This window comes from Oncorhynchus keta, chromosome 28, assembly GCF_023373465.1.
Source record: "Oncorhynchus keta strain PuntledgeMale-10-30-2019 chromosome 28, Oket_V2, whole genome shotgun sequence".
Lineage (NCBI taxonomy): Eukaryota > Metazoa > Chordata > Actinopteri > Salmoniformes > Salmonidae > Oncorhynchus > Oncorhynchus keta.
The window spans coordinates 26,257,015-26,275,061 of NC_068448.1; the positions used below are offsets into that span (position 1 = coordinate 26,257,015).

The 18,047-nt window shown below is 42.9% G+C and overlaps 1 protein-coding gene across 2 annotated transcripts in view; it reads left to right on the forward strand.

The window, feature by feature from the left end:
- LOC118360565 (plexin-A1-like) overlaps window positions 1-18,047 on the forward strand; it is a 320,507-nt gene that overhangs the window by 208,966 nt on the left and 93,494 nt on the right. For both annotated transcript variants that reach the window (XM_052485217.1, XM_052485218.1), the window contains exon 9: window positions 8,095-8,209. In XM_052485217.1, the coding sequence (XP_052341177.1) occupies window positions 8,095-8,209 (115 nt within the window). The remainder of the gene's footprint in view (window positions 1-8,094; window positions 8,210-18,047) is intronic.

The following is an 18,047-nucleotide window of genomic DNA, read 5'->3' on the forward strand; positions in this document are numbered from 1 at the left end:
TTGCAACTGCGACCTGGCCAAGATAAAGCATAGCAGTGTGAACAGACAACACAGAGTTACACATGGAGTAAACAATTAGCAAGTCAATAACACAGTAGAAAAAAATGGGCAGTCTATATACAATGTGTGCAAAAGGCATGAGGAGGTAGGCGAATAATACAATTTTGCAGATTAACACTGGAGTGATAAATGATCAGATGGGCATGTACAGGTAGAGATATTGGTGTGCAAAGAGCAGAAAAGTAAATAAATAAAAACAGTATAAAAACAGTATGGGAATGAGGTAGGTGAAAAAGGGTGAGCTATTTACCTATAGACTATGTACAGCTGCAGCGATCGGTTAGCTGCTCGGATAGCTGATGTTTGAAGTTGGAGAGGGAGATAAAGTCTCCAACTTCAGCGATTTTTGCAATTCGTTCCAGTCACAGGCAGCAGAGTACTGGAACGAAGGCGGCCAAATGAGGTGTTGGCCTTAGGGATGATCAGTGAGATACACCTGCTGGAGCGCGTGCTACGGATGGGTGTTGCCATCGTGACCAGTGAACTGAGATAAGGCGGGCTTTACCTAGCATGGACTTGTAGATGACCTGGAGCCAGTGGGTCTGGCGACGAATATGTAGTGAGGGCCAGCCGACTAGAGCATACAAGTCGCAGTGGTGGGTGGTATAAGGTGCTTTAGTGACAAAACGGATGGCACTGTGATAGACTGCATCCAGTTTGCTGAGTAGAGTGTTGGAAGCCATTTTGTAGATGACATCGCCGAAGTCGAGGATCGGTAGGATAGTCAGTTTTACTAGGGTAAGCTTGGCAGCGTGAGTGAAGGAGGCTTTGTTGCGGAATAGAAAGCCGACTCTGGATTTGATTTTTGATTGGAGATGTTTGATGTGAGTCTGGAAGGAGAGTTTGCAGTCTAGCCAGACACCTAGGTACTTATAGATGTCCACATATTCAAGGTTGGAACCATCCAGGGTGGTGATGCTAGTCGGGCATGCGGGTGCAGGCAGCGATCGGTTGAAAAGCATGCATTTGGTTTTACTCGCGTTTAAGAGCAGTTGGAGGCCACGGAAGGAGTGCTGTATGGCATTGAAGCTCGTTTGGAGGTTTGATAGCACAGTGTCCAATGACGGGCCGAAAGTATATAGAATGGTGTCGTCTGCGTAGAGGTGGATCAGGGAGTCGCCCGCAGCAAGAGCAACATCATTGATATATACAGAGAAAAGAGTCGGCCCGAGAATTGAACCCTGTGGTACCCCCATAGAGACTGCCAGAGGACCGGACAGCATGCCCTCTGATTTGACACACTGAACTCTGTCTGCAAAGTAATTGGTGAACCAGGCAAGGCAGTCATCCGAAAAACCGAGGCTGTTGAGTCTGCCGATAAGAATTTGGTGATTGACAGAGTCGAAAGCCTTGGCGAGGTCGATGAAGACGGCTGCACAGTACTGTCTTTTATCGATGGCGGTTATGATATCATTTAGTACCTTGAGTGTGGCTGAGGTGCACCCGTGACCGGCTCGGAAACCAGATTGCACAGCGGAGAAGGTACGGTGGGATTCGAGATGGTCAGTGATCTGTTTGTTGACTTGGCTTTCGAAGACCTTAGATAGGCAGGGCAGGATAGATATAGGTCTATAGCAGTTTGGGTCCAGGGTGTCTCCCCCTTTGAAGAGGGGATGACTGCGGCAGCTTTCAATCCTTGGGGATCTCAGACGATATGAAAGAGAGGTTGAACAGGCTGGTAATAGGGGTTGCGACAATGGCGGCAGATAGTTTCAGAAATAGCGGGTCCAGATTGTCAAGCCCAGCTGATTTGTACGGGTCCAGGTTTTGCAGCTCTTTCAGAACATCTGCTATCTGGATTTGGGTAAAGGAGAACCTGGAGAGGCTTGGGTGAGGAACTACGGGGGGCGGAGCTGTTGGCCGAGGATGGAGTAGCCAGGCGGAAGGCATGGCCAGCCGTTGAGAAGTGCTTATTGAAGTTTTCGATAATCATGGATTTATCGGTGGAGACCGTGTTTCCTAGCCTCAGTGCAGTGGGCAGCTGGGAGGAGGTGCTCTTGTTCTCCATGGACTTCACAGTGTCCCAGAACTTTTTGGAGTTGGAGCTACAGGATGCAAACTTCTGCCTGAAGAAGCTGGCCTTAGCTTTCCTGACTGACTGCGTGTATTGGTTCCTGACTTCCCTGAACAGTTGCATATCACGGGGCTATTTGATGCTATTGCAGTCCGCCACAGGATGTTTTTGTGCTGGTCGAGGGCAGTCAGGTCTGGAGTGAACCAAGGGCTGTATCTGTTCTTGGTTCTGCATTTTTGAACGGAGCATGCTTATCTAAAATGGTGAGGAAGTTACTTTTAAAAAATGACCAGGCATCCTCAACTGACGGGATGAGGTCAATGTCCTTCCAGGATACACGGGCCAGGTCGATTAGAAAGGCCTGCTCACAGAAGTGTTTTAGGGAGCGTTTGACAGTGATGAGGGTGGTCGTTTGACTGCGGCTCCGTGGCGGATACAGGCGATGAGGCAGTGATCGCTGAGATCCTGGTTGAAGACAGCGGAGGTATATTTGGAGGGCCAGTTGGTCAGGATGGCGTCTATGAGGGTGCCCTTGTTTACAGAGTTAGGGTTGTACCTGGTGGGTTCCTTGATGATTTGAGTGAGATTGAGGGCATCTAGCTTAGATTGTAGGACTGCCGGGGTGTTAAGCATATCCCAGTTTAGGTCACCTAACAGAACAAACTCTGAAGCTAGATGGGGGGCGATCAATTCACAAATGGTGTCCAGGGCACAGCTGGGAGCTGACGGGGGTCGGTAGCAGGCGGCAACAGTGAGAGATTTGTTTCTGGAGAGAATAATTTTCAAAATTAGTAGTTCAAACTGTTTGGGTATGGACCTGGAAAGTATGACATTACTTTGCAGGCTATCTCTGCAGTAGACTGCGACTCCGCCCCCTTTGGCAGTTCTATCTTGACGGAAGATGTTATAGTTGGGTATGGAAATCTCTGAATTTTTGGTGGCCTTCCTGAGCCAGGATTCAGACACGGCAAGGACATCAGGGTTAGCAGAGTGTGCTAAAGCAGTGAGTAAAACAAACTTAGGGAGGAGGCTTCTGATGTTGACATGCATAAAACCAAGACTTTTCGATCACAGAAGTCAACAAATGAGGGTACCTGGGGACATGCAGGGCCTGGGTTTACCTCCACATCACCCGCGGAACAGAGAAGGAGTAGTATGAGGGTGCGGCTAAAGGCTATCAAAACTGGTCGCCTAGAGCGTTGGGGGCAGAGGATAAGAGGAGCAGGTTTCTGGGCATGGTAGAATATATTCAGGGCATAATGCACAGACAGGGGTATGGTGGGGTGCGGGTACAGCGGAGGTAAGCCCAGGCACTGGGTGATGATGAGAGAGGTTGTATCTCTGGACATGCTGGTTGTAATGGGTGAGGTCACCGTATGTGTGGGGGTGGGACAAAGGAGGTAACAGGGGTATGCAGAGTGGATCTAGGGGCTCCATTGTGAACTAAAACAATGATAACTAACCTGAACAACAGTAGTTGTTGATGTGTATGTGTGTATCATACAGTTGTTGATGTGTATGTGTGTGTATCATACAGTTGTTGATGTGTGTGTGTGTGTATCATACAGTTGTTGATGTGTATGTGTGTGTGTATCATACAGTTGTTGATGTGTATGTGTGTGTGTATCATACAGTTATTGAAGTGTGTATCATACAGTTGTTGATGTGTGTATCATACAGTTGTTGATGTGTGTGTGTGTGTATCATATAGTTGTTGATGTGTGTGTGTATCATATAGTTTTTGATGTGTGTGTGTGTATCATACAGTTGTTGATGTGTATGTGTGTATCATATAGTTGTTGATGTGTGTGTGTGTATCATATAGTTGTTGATGTGTATGTGTATCATATAGTTGTTGATGTGTGTGTGTATCATATAGTTGTTGATGTGTATGTGTATCATATAGTTGTTGATGTGTGTGTGTATCATACAGTTGTTGATGTGTATGTGTGTATCATATAGTTGTTGATGTGTATGTGTGTATCATATAGTTGTTGATGTGTGTGTGTATCATACAGTTGTTGATGTGTATGTGTGTATCATACAGTTGTTGATGTGTATGTGTGTATCATACAGTTGTTGATGTGTATGTGTGTGTGTATCATACAGTTGTTGATGTGTGTATCATACAGTTGTTGATGTGTATGTGTGTATCATATAGTTGTTGATGTGTGTGTGTATCATACAGTTGTTGATGTGTATGTGTGTATCATACAGTTGTTGATGTGTATGTGTGTGTGTATCATACAGTTGTTGATGTGTATGTGTGTGTGTATCATACAGTTGTTGATGTGTATGTGTGTATCATATAGTTGTTGATGTGTGTGTGTATCATACAGTTGTTGATGTGTGTGTGTGTGTGTATCATACAGTTGTTGATGTGTGTATCATACAGTTGTTGATGTGTATGTGTGTATCATACAGTTGTTGATGTGTGTGTGTGTGTGTGTATCATACAGTTGTTGATGTGTGTGTGTGTATCATATAGTTGTTGATGTGTGTGTGTATCATACAGTTGTTGATGTGTATGTGTGTGTGTATCATACAGTTGTTGATGTGTGTGTGTGTATCATATAGTTGTTGATGTGTGTGTGTAGCATACAGTTGTTGATGTGTGTGTATCATATAGTTGTTGATGTGTGTGTGTATCATACAGTTGTTGATGTGTGTGTGTGTGTGTGTATCATACAGTTGTTGATGTGTATGTGTGTATCATATAGTTGTTGATGTGTGTGTGTGTAGCATACAGTTGTTGATGTGTGTGTGTGTATCATATAGTTGTTGATGTGTGTGTGTATCATACAGTTGTCGATGTGTGTGTGTGTATCATATAGTTGTTGATGTGTGTGTGTATCATACAGTTGTTGATGTGTATGTGTGTGTATCATACAGTTGTTGATGTGTGTATCATACAGTTGTTGATGTGTGTATGTGTATCATATAGTTGTTGATGTGTGTGTGTAGCATACAGTTGTTGATGTGTGTATGTGTATCATATAGTTGTTGATGTGTGTGTGTATCATACAGTTGTTGATGTGTGTATCATACAGTTGTTGATGTGTATGTGTGTGTATCATAGAGTTGTTGATGTGTGTATCATATAGTTGTTGATGTGTATGTGTATCATACAGTTGTTGATGTGTGTATCATACAGTTGTTGATGTGTATGTGTGTATCATATAGTTGTTGATGTGTATGTGTGTATCATATAGTTGTTGATGTGTGTGTGTATCATACAGTTGTTGATGTGTATGTGTGTATCATACAGTTGTTGATGTGTATGTGTGTATCATACAGTTGTGTATGTGTGTGTGTATCATACAGTTGTTGATGTGTGTATCATACAGTTGTTGATGTGTATGTGTGTATCATATAGTTGTTGATGTGTGTGTGTATCATATAGTTGTTGATGTGTGTGTGTATCATATAGTTGTTGATGTGTGTGTGTATCATATAGTTGTTGATGTGTGTGTGTATCATACAGTTGTTGATGTGTATGTGTGTATCATACAGTTGTTGATGTGTATGTGTGTGTGTATCATACAGTTGTTGATGTGTATGTGTGTGTGTATCATACAGTTGTTGATGTGTATGTGTGTATCATATAGTTGTTGATGTGTGTGTGTATCATACAGTTGTTGATGTGTGTGTGTGTGTATCATACAGTTGTTGATGTGTGTATCATACAGTTGTTGATGTGTATGTGTGTATCATACAGTTGTTGATGTGTGTGTGTGTGTGTATCATATAGTTGTTGATGTGTGTGTGTATCATACAGTTGTTGATGTGTGTGTGTGTGTATCATACAGTTGTTGATAGTTGTTGTGTGTGTGTATCATATAGTTGTTGATGTGTGTGTGTATCATACAGTTGTTGATGTGTGTGTATCATATAGTTGTTGATGTGTGTGTGTATCATACAGTTGTTGATAGTTGTTGTGTGTGTATCATATAGTTGTTGATGTGTAGTTGTTGATGTGTGTGTGTATCATATAGTTGTTGATGTGTGTGTGTATCATACAGTTGTTTGATGTGTGTATCATATAGTTGTTGATGTGTGTGTGTATCATACAGTTGTTTGTGTATGTGTATCATATAGTTGTTGATGTGTGTGTGTATCATACAGTTGTTGATGTGTGTGTGTGTATCATATAGTTGTTGATGTGTGTGTGTATCATACAGTTGTTGATGTTGTTGATGTTGTTGATGTGTGTATCATACAGTTGTTGATGTGTGTGTGTATCATACAGTTGTATCATATAGTTGTTGTGTGTATCATACAGTTGTTGATGTGTATGTGTGTGTGTATCATACAGTTGTTGAAGTGTGTATCATACAGTTGTTGATGTGTGTATCATACAGTTGTTGATGTGTGTATCATACAGTTGTTGATGTGTGTATCATACAGTGTTTGATGTGTATGTGTGTGTGTATCATAGAGTTGTTGATGTGTATGTGTGTGTGTGTATCATAGAGTTGTTGATGTGTGTATGTGTATCATATAGTTGTTGATGTGTGTGTGTAGCATACAGTTGTTGATGTGTGTATGTGTATCATATAGTTGTTGATGTGTGTGTGTATCATACAGTTGTTGATGTGTGTGTGTGTGTGTATCATATAGTTGTTGATGTGTGTATGTGTATCATACAGTTGTTGATGTGTGTATCATACAGTTGTTGATGTGTGTATCATACAGTTGTTGATGTGTATGTGTGTGTGTGTATCATACAGTTGTTGATGTGTATGTTGTTGATGTGTGTATCATACAGTTGTTGATGTGTGTGTGTGTGTGTGTATCATACAGTTGTTGATGTGTGTATCATACAGTTGTTGATGTGTGTATCATACAGTTGTTGATGTGTGTATCATACAGTGTTTGATGTGTATGTGTGTGTATCATACAGTTGTTGATGTGTATGTGTGTGTGTATCATAGAGTTGTTGATGTGTATGTGTGTGTGTGTATCATAGAGTTGTTGATGTGTATGTGTTTGTGTATCATACAGTTGTTGATGTGTATGTGTGTGTGTGTATCATAGAGTTGTTGATGTGTATGTGTGTGTGTATCATACAGTTGTTGATGTGTGTGTGTGTATCATAGAGTTGTTGATGTGTATGTGTGTGTGTATCATAGAGTTGTTGATGTGTGTATCATACAGTTGTTGATGTGTATGTGTGTGACCTGAAACCCCACCTCTTTAAGGAATACCTAGGATAGGATAAGTAATCCTTCTCACCACCCCCCTTTAAGATTTAGATGCACTATTGTAAAGTGACTGTTCTACTGGATGTCATAAGGTGAATGCACCAATTTGTAAGTCGCTCTGGATAAGAGCGTCTGCTAAATGACTTAAATGTAATGTAAATGTTGTTGATGTGTGTATCATACAGTGTTTGATGTGTATGTGTGTGTGTGTATCATACAGTGTTTGATGTGTATGTGTGTGTGTGTATCATACAGTTGTTGATGTGTGTATCATACAGTTGTTGATGTGTGTATCATACAGTTGTTGATGTGTATGTGTGTGACCACAGGACACGTAGCTTGTTTCTTCAGTCGTATGAGATTCGTCCTAACTCTAGAGTAGAAAACAGTGTCACACATCTGATTAGGACAGTGCTGTCGGTCAATATAACGACTTAGTCTAGCTATATACTTTTCTCCTTCTTCCTCTCATCCCTCTTTTCATCTAATCTACCTGTTTACCTGTTTCCGCTCTTCCTGTCTATCTTTCTGTTTTCATCTCTTTCACTGTCTACCTCTCAGTAGCTGTTGATAAAGGATGAATAGCCCACAGTCACTCATCCTAATCAGCCTTGTATCTGTCCCTCCTCCTCTCTTTCACCTCTTCAACATGGAGATAGATGTTGATAGTGGTTAGAACAGAAATATGTGAGACTGAGAGGAGGTTGTTAGGCAAGGACGGCCATTTAAACAGTGTATGAATGTGTTTTTGTTCTGCTTATTTGTTTTAGATTCAATGCAGTGACTCAATCACTCGCTCTGTCTCTCTGTTTGCAGGTGTCTGTCATGTGTCAATGGCTCGTTCCCCTGCCACTGGTGTAAATACCGCCACATGTGCACTCAGAACGCCAACGACTGCTCCTTCCAGGAGGGCCGGGTGAACGTGTCAGAGGTGAGAGATCCCCCCTCTGTCCCAAAATACTGCACACGGTCTCCCTGTGTAACAACCATCTCCTCAGCAACACATTACAGTGATGACACCAGTCAGTGTCATAGCTACTCATACACTGTAAAACCTTTCACAAACATGCACGAACACACACTCACACACACACTTCCCCCCGTTGATGAGAGTGATCCACGTGCTGGCTGATGTCCAGTAGTCCCCAGCTGGGCTCTTGGTATTGTCGACCCACCATGCCTGGGCCTCAGAGTGAAGCTATGAGTGGTTCAGCAGGAGCTGTTTAAATAAAAACCAGTCCTGGATTTATGCACTTATAAACAGGCCAGGGTGAATGACTATGCAAATTGTATCGTGTTCTACATTTCCAAATGTTGCATTTGCATGAAAACCAATATCAATCTCATCCCCTGCTCTCTCTCTCTCCCCCTCTCTCTCTCCCTCTCTCTCTCCCTCTCTCTCTCTCCCGGCCTGACCGTGGAATGCCAAGACAAAGTGCACGCTCTGTGGTGTTGTAGAAGAGTGAACTGTTTACTGACACTCCATCACACGCACGCACACACACAAACACATATACACACTGTACAAAAATGTACAAAACAAATCACAAACTCAGTCACACACGCCAACTATAACAAACAAACTAATTCTCCTTCACCCTCCAAACCTTAATCTCCCAATCCACTGATCCCTGTGACAATCACCTATTTAAAAGTGTAAATTCACATTTACATCCATTAAGTGACCTGGGGGGGCGTGAAACCCTGATCTGTTCACACACCGGGTTCTGCTGTTCAGTGCTTCGAGCATCTGGGAATGCACCTGTATACATGTGTTTGTCTTGGCTGCGGGCAGAGTAGGTTCCTTATCTCTTCGCTGGCGGAACACCTTTCCCGTGCGTCTGGCTTACGTTGTGGTTTATTTATGATATTAATTGGTCATGAAATATCCTACCTCAATCCAATTAAGGGCCACGGCTTTTATCGCGGTACATGCTCTCTCTCTCTCTCTCTCTCTCTCTCTCTCTCTCTCTCTCTCTCTCTCTCTCTCTCTCTCTCTCTCTCTCTCTCTCTCTCTCTCTCTCTCTCTCTCCGTCTCTCTCTCTCTCTCTCTCTCCCTGTCTCTCTCTCTCTCTCTCTCTCCCTGTCTCTCTCTCTCTCTCTCTCTCCCTCTCTCTCTCTCTCTCTCTCTCTCTCTCTCTCTCTCTCTCTCTCTCTCTCTCTCTCTCTCTCTCTCTGTGTCTCTCTCTCTGTGTCTCTCTCTCTCTGTGTGTCTCTCTCTGTCTCTTTCTATATCGCTCTCTTTCTATATCCCTCTCTCTTTCTTTCTCTCTCTCTCTAGTTTGCACTTTTCCCGTCTTTCAAACCCCTCTCCCTCTCTCCCCCTTTCTCTCTCCTTCTCCTTCTCTCTCTCTCTCTCGCTCTCTTTCTCTCTCTTTTCTCTCTCTCTCTCTCTCTCTCTCTCTCTCTCTCTCTCTCTCTCTCTCCCTGTCTCTCTCTCTCTCTCTGTCTCTCTCTCTCTCTCTCTCTCTCTCTCTCTCCCTCTCTCTCTCTCTCTCTCTCTCTCTCCGTCTCTCTCTCTCTCTCTCTCTCTCTCTCTCTCTCTCTCTCTCTCTCTCTCTCTCTCTCTCTCTCTCCCTGTCTCTCTCCCTGTCTCTCTCTCTCTCTCTCTCTCTCTCTCTCGCGCTCTCTCTCTCACTTTAAGAGGACATTACATATATTTACAGCTTGGTCTCATAGACTAGACATAACACAGTAAATTAGGATGATATGTTAGAAGGATAGTAGTGTGTCTGGTTGGCGTGGTTGGGTAGGTGTTTAACCTGAATGTCTTGCAACCCAAAGGTTGTGTGTTCGAATTTCATCACGGACAACTTTAGCATTTTAGCTAATTGTAACTTCTTACTACTTTTGAGCTACTTTGCAACTACTTAGCATGTTAGCTCAACCTAACCTTAACCCTTTAACCTAACTCCTAACCTTGAACCTAACCTTAACCCCCTAACCCCTAGCCTAGCTAACGTTAGCCACCTAGCTAATGTTAGGCACAACATACACTACATGACCAAAAGTATGTGGACACTTGCTCTTCGAACATCTCATTCCAAAATCATGGACATTAATATGGAGTTAGTCCCCCTTTTGCTGCTATAACATCCTCTACTCTTCTGGGAAGGCTTTCATCTTGATGTCGGAGCATTGCTGGGAGGACTTGTTTCCATTCAGCCACAAGAGCGTTAGTGAGGTCGGGCACTGATGTTGGGCGATTAGGCCTGGCTCGCAGTTGGCATTCCCAATTCATCCCAGTCAAGTTCTTCCACAACGATCTCAACCAACCATTGATCAAAGGTGTTTGATGGGGTTGAGGTAAGGGCTCTGTGCAGGCCAGTTAAGTTCTTCCACGCCGATCTCCACAAACCATTTCTGTATGGACCTCGCTTTGTGCGCAGTGCATTGTCACAATGAAACAGGAAAGGGCCTTCCCCAAACTGTAGCCACAACTTTGGAAGCACAGAATTGTCTAGAATGTCATTGTATGCTGTAGCGTTAAGCTTTGCTTTCACTGGAACTAAGGCTCCTAGCCCGAACCATGAAACAAAGCCCCAGACCATAATTCCTCCTCCACCAAACTTCATAGTTGGTACTATGCATTTGAACAGGTAGCGTTGTCCTGGCATCCCCCAAACCCTGTTTCGCCTGTTGGACTACCAGATGGTGAAACGTGATTCATCACTCCAGAGAACGTGTTTCCACTAGTCCAGCTTTACAACACTCCAGCCGATGCTTGGCATTGTGCATGGTGATCTTAGGCTTGTGTGCAGCTGCTCGTGCATGAAGCTCCCGGCAAGCAGTTATTGTGCTGATGTTGCTTCCAGAAGCATTTTGGGACTCAGTAGTGAATGTTGCAATTGCAATACGTGATTCAGCATTCAGCGGTCCCCTTCTGTGAGCTTGTGTGGCCTACCACTTCACTGCTGAGCCGTTGTTGCTCCTAGACGTGTCCACTCCACAATAACAGCAGTGGCAGTTGACCATGGCATAAATTTGACAAACTGACTTGTTTGAAAGGTGGCATCCTATGATGGTGTCATGTTGAAAGTCACTGAGCACTTCAGTAAGGCCATTCTACTGCGAGTGTTTGTCTATGGAGATTACATGGCTGTGTGCAAAATGTTTTACACCTGTCAGCAATGGGTGTGGGTGAAATAGCCAAATCCACTAATTTGAGGAGGTGTCCACATACTTTTGTATATATGGTTTATTACACGTATCATACGTCTATCATATGTATATAGTGTATCATACGTCTATCATATGTATATAGTGTATCATACGTCTATCATATGTATATAGTGTATCATACGTCTATCATATGTATATAGTGTATCATACGCAAATTCATAACATTGTATGAATTGCAATTCATAACTCATTGTACAAGTTGCAATCATATGAATTGTAATTCGTAGCATGTCATCGAAATGGATGATGGATATCCACAAATGAATACAAACCATACAAAACGTAACATATCATACTAATTGGAGTTTCTCTGAGATACGTTTATTATATTACGTTTACCCCTGAGTCCAGTTTAGGATTAACATTCTGTTACTGTAAAAACCAATGCTCACTTTCTCACTGCTTGCAAAGCTCCAGTGGAAAACGCAGCAAAGTGTTTAATCTCAGAGAAGAGCATTTGGCATGCGTTCATACAAGGTGGTGGAGGGGCGGGGCTGTGGGGGGCTGATTTGGGGGAAAGGTTGTGTGAAGGAATGAAGTAACTCTCTAACAGAGCGTAGAGTAAAGGGGGCACAGTTAAGCGACAACAGATAAAATGAAGTGTGTTGGTGTTGTGGTGTTGGTCAAAATCGAAGACTAAATATGGCATCAGTCGTGGTGCTGAAAGTCAATCGGACAGCTTGTTGTTCCCCCTGAGCTGAGCTGTAATCCAACCAAACCACACACATACTCTGTACTCACAGCACTGATATGTTCTCCTTTTGGTGCATAGGTTACCATGGTTACATGGCCAGTCCATCTCAATAGGCGTGTTACACACAGATGCCGTTATGTTATGTTGCACAATGCCCATGCCACCATTTTCTTTCTTTTTTGATGGACTTTTTATGCACCGTTGTCGATAACAGAAAGAGTTCACTTGAACCCAAAATGTTTACGAAACAATAGATTATGGGTTTTGAGTGGGAAGGAAAAGTATGCAACATTTTGACATTATGTGTAAATAAGATTTATTCCATTATCGCTCTTTTGCCAAGTCACTCTGTTATCTTTGTGCCCACTGATATGCATAAATGCATTTCTCATAGTTGTGTGTCCACCAGCATTGTAACTAAGTCCTCGATGTAATGAGTAACATTTGCAAATCAAATGTATATCAATCAGCATCCGCACGACAGACGATAAACAAAGGCACACATTAAATCCGACCAGGCAGAAAATTGCTCGAGTAAAGCCGCACTTGAGAAACCCATCAGGAGAAATGAATAAACAAACAAACAAACTAACATTGAAACAAACTAATGTGTTGTCATGGACAGTGGCTGTGGGTTTGTTGGTCTGGTAGAGGTAGTGGCTGTCTGTCTCTCTGTCAGTTTGAAGCAGTCTCCAACATCGGGATGGAATCAGTACAGAATTGGGATCAGTCAAAGGTTCAAATCTCTGATAAGAGATATATAATATACATACCGTTGAAGTCGGAAGTTTACATACACTTAGGTTGGAGTCATTAAAACTAGTTTTTCAACCACTCCACAAATTTCTTGTCAACAAACTATAGTTTTGGCAAGTCGGTTAGGACATCTACTTTGTGCATGACACAAGTCATTTTTCCAACAATTGTTTACAATTACGCGTATGATTCACTGTATCACAATTCCAGTGGGTCAGAAGTTTATATACACTAAGTTGACTGAGCCTTTAAACAACTTGGAAAATTCCAGAAAATTATGTCATGGCTTTAGAAGCTGTGGATAGGCTAATTGACATCATTTGAGTCAATTGGAGGTGTACCTGTGGATGTATTTCAAGGCCTATCTTCAAGATCAGTGCCTCTTTGCTTGACATCATGGGAAAATCAAAAGAAATCAGCCAAGAACTCAGAAAAAACTGTAGACCTCCACAAGTCTGGTTCATCCTTGGGAGCAATTTCCAAATGCCTGAAGGTACCACGTTCATCTGTACAAACAATAATACGCAAGTATGAACACCGTCGGACCACACAGCCGTCATACCGCTCAGGAAGGAGTGGAAGGTGTGAAAAGTGCAAATCAATCCCAGAACAACAGCAAAGGACCGAGTCCTATATCGACATAACCTGAAAGGCCGCTCAGCAAGGAAGAAGCCACTGCTCCAAAACAGCCATACAAAAAGCCAGACTATGGTTTGCAACTGCACATGGGGTCAAAGATTGTACTTTTTTGGAGAAATGTCCTCTGCTCTGATGAAACAAAAATAGAACTGTTTGGCCATGATGACCATCGTTATGTTTGGAGGAAAAAAGGGGATGCTTGCAAGCCGAAGATCACCATCCCAACAGTGAAGCATGGGGGTGACAGCATCATGTTGTGGGGGTGCTTTGCTGCAGGAGGGACTGGTGCACTTCACAAAATAGATGGCATCATGAGGATGGGAACATTTTGTGGATATATTGAAGCAACATCTCAAGACATCAGTCAGGAAGTTCAAGCTTGGTCTCAAATGGGTCTTCCAAATGGACAATGACCCCAAGCATACTTCCAAAGTTGTGGAAAAATGGCTTAAGGACAACAAAGTCAAGGTATTGGAGTGGCCATCACAAAGCTCTGACCTCAATCCCATGGAAAATTTGTGGGCAGAACTGAAAAAGTGTGTGCGAGCAAGGAGGCCTACAAACCTGACTCAGTTACACCAGCTCTTTCAGGAGGAATGGGCCAAAATTCACCCAACTTACTGTGGGAAGCTTTTGGAAGGCAACTCTAAACATTTGACCCAAGTTAAACAATTTAAAGGCAATGCTACCAAATACTAATTGAGTGTATGTAAACTTCTGACCCAATGGGAATGTGATGAAAGAAACACAAGCTGAAATAAATCATTCTCTACTATTATGCTGACATTTCACATTCTTAAAATGAAGTGGTGATCCTAACTGATGTAAGACAGGGAATTTTTATTAGGATTAAATGTCAGGAATTGTGAAAAACGGAGTTTAAATGTATTTGGCTAAGATGTATGTAAACTTCCGACTTATCCAAAACCTGATTATACCATAAGTCCCTATGGAGTTCCTTACATTCAATTACACTGTATTATATCACCCATTAGGGAATAATGGGTGATACTTTTCCTTGTCCAATTTATAACCATTAGAGCAGCTTTGGCTGGACAGATGTAAAAATGGAGAAGTCTGGATAAACTAACATTAGTCTATCTGCTGCTAATTAGAAGATGTATCAAAGTGACAGAGTGAAGTAATGTGCATCTCTGTTCTCCTCCTGTCACCCCCATTAACTGCTCTGGGGGGTAAAATATAGGCCTAGTGTACTTCCTTTGATTAAGATACAGTATTACACGCTAGGCTAGCTTTGGTTGACTCTTATATGGTAGTTGTCATTGGTATGCATGTTGTCATTGATTGTAATGAGATAGCATGTATAGAGTTGCATATCTGTCTGATAAAGTATGTACGTTTTTGTTATGTCACAAAGTGGGATTCAAATGGATTTAATTGTCTTTTTTTTGTCAACGATATGCACAAAATACTCTGTAATGTCAAAATTAGAGAAATATTACAACATTAGATAAGTATTCAGCCCCCTAAGTTAATACATGTTTGAATCGATTGCAGCTGTGAGTCTTTCTAGGTAAGAGCTTTCCACACCTGGTTTGTGCAACATTTGCCAATTATTCTTTAAAAAATTCTTCAAGCTCTGTCGAATTGGTTGTTGATTATGGCTAGACAACCATTTTCAGATCTTGCAATAGATTTTCAAACAGATGTAATTCAAAACTGTAACTCTGCCACTCAGGAACATTCACTGTCTCAGTGGTAAGAAACTCCAGTGTAGATTTGCCTTTGTGTTTTAACTTATTGTCCTGCTGAAAGGTGAATTATTCTCCCAGGGTTTGGTGGAAAGCAGACTGAACCAGGTTTTTCTCTCTGATTTTGCTTGTGCTTCGCTCCATTTATTTTTTATCCTGAAAACCTCCCCAGTCTTTAATTATTACAAGCATACCCATACCATTATGCAGCCACCACTATGCTTAAAAATATGAGGAATGGTAATCCGTAATGTTGTATTGGATTTGCCTCAAACATAATACTTTGTATTTATGACAAAAAGTTCATTGCTTTGCCATATTTTTTTGCATGGTGAAATCCCTGACTGGTTTCCTTCCTCTCCAACAATAGAGTTAAGAAGGACGCCTGTAACTGGGTGCATTGATACACATTCCAAATGAATAATTAGTGATTGTTGTTTTACCCATCTACAATAGGTGCCCTTCTTTGCGAGGCGTCGTACATTTCGCTGGTCTTTGTGGTTGAATTAGTGTTTGAAATGCACTGCTTGACTGAGGGACCTTACAGATAATTGTATGTGTTTTGTTGGTTACAGAGATGAGGTAGTCGTTAAACAGATCACGAGAGAGAGTCCATGCAACTTATTATGTGACTTGTTAAGCACATTTTTAGTCCTGGACTTATTTAGGCTTGTCTTTACAATTGGGTTGAATACTTATTGACTCAAGGCATTTCAGCTTTTCATTTTTAATACATTTGGATTTTTGGGGGAAAAACATGATTCCAATTTGACATGATGAGTTATTGTGTGTAGGCCAGTGAAATCTAAATGGAATCCATTTTAAATTCAGGAAGTAGACAACAAAATGTGGAAAAATGCAATAGTTTCTGAAGTTACTGTATTCATGCATTTAGACAGACATCCTCAGTGCCACCTGTCTCTCCGCCATGTCTGCCAAGCATCATTCCTTCCTTCCCTCAAATTTACAATCTGTCTCATCTGGCTTTTTTCCCCCTCTTCGCTCTCTCGTCTCTCTGATGTTGTGAAAGCATTTCTCCTGTGAGTACACACAGGCATGCACACACACTAGAGGAAGTGTGTCCAACGACGACGTCTTGGTAAGCTTCAGTAGCGCTACAGTAAACAGACTGTGAACAGGCGAGGGAGGAGAAGGCCTGCCAAAGAGCCCCGGCTCCAACTCTCCGCCCTGCTCAACTTTGGCTGTCTCCATCCCCAATGTCACGGCTCAGAACAGACCAGCCAACTCCACCACTACTGCAGCCAGCCTTACGGAATGGGACAAACGTCTGAGACTGTACCTTATTTTGCAATGTTAAATTAGCGAAAGCCGGTACCTTCTCATGGTCTCTCAGCTTCCGCCGTTAGATATGGGTTCTCCCCACTGTGCTGCGACTGGCACTGGACAAACTCTTCTCTAGCTCTCCCTGGCAGGGATAGCTGAGTGCCAGGCTGCCCCCTCTTCGGTTCTACCAGGCGCAGCCCCCTGCTCAGGGATCCAAGCCGGCCACTGATCTCGCCTACTTTAATTATTCAAAGTGTATTAAATCTTCATTTCTAGATGCCTCACATCGTTCTAATGGAGTCTGGGATGATTTCTACATAGAGGAGAGGAGTTGAGATCCTGGTGAAGGCTTCTTCATGGTCCAATGACACCATCAGGGCCAGCTCCACTTCCTGTATTTTCTCTTTAATAATTCCCAGTCATCTAATGCTGCTGTCCTAGTTCTCCCCTTCAGAGAAAGTACTGACTCTACAGCTCCCGTGGCAACGTCAGCATAATACGTGGTCAGTGATCATGTTTCATGTTTGGTGCAAAGCAAGTTCTTTGTACAGTTTATACAATATCCTTAAGAGTATATTGACGTACCCGTGTGTCAGTCTTAGTAACACAATGAAACAATCCCCATCAAAATGAGTCGGTTTCAGCTGAGATATTTGTTTTTGTTGCATGGGCTGCATCTCAATACCCCACCTCAATATACCGCCTACGTCACCCTTCCACACCTGTGTTGTAAAGTGGCTGAGCTACAGTGGTGTTGCATGGGCTGCGTCTCAATACCCCACCTCAATACACCGCCTACGTCACCCTTCCACACCTGTGTTGTAAAGTGGCTGAGCTACAGTGGTGTTGCATGGGCTGCGTCTCAATACCCCACCTCAATACACCGCCTACGTCACCCTTCCACACCTGTGTTGTAAAGTGGCTGAGCTACAGTGGTGTTGCATGGGCTGCGTCTCAATACCCCACCTCAATACACCGCCTACGTCACCCTTCCACACCTGTGTTGTAAAGTGGCTGAGCTACAGTGGTGTTGCATGGGCTGCATCTCAATACCCCACCACCCTTCCACACCTGTGTTGTAAAGTGGCTGATACACTGCCTACGTCACCCTTCCACACCTGTGTTGTAAAGTGGCTGAGCTACAGTGGTGTTGCATGGGCTGCATCTCAATACCCCACCTCAATACACCGCCAATACCCCACGTCACCCTTCCACACCTGTGTTGTAAAGTGGCTGAGCTACAGTGGTGTTGCATGGGCTGCATCTCAATACCCCACCTCAATACACCGCCTACGTCACCCTTCCACACCTGTGTTGTAAAGTGGCTGAGCTACAGTGGTGTTTATCAGACCATGAGACATCCTCAGTCTGTAGCATCCGAACCGTTTGGCTACAAACTATTATGACCAGTCTATGGAGAGATGAGACTCTCCGTTTTCCTCTACGACCCCCACAAGTGTCATGGGACTCGTTGGAAGGTAACCCATACAAACAAATACAAG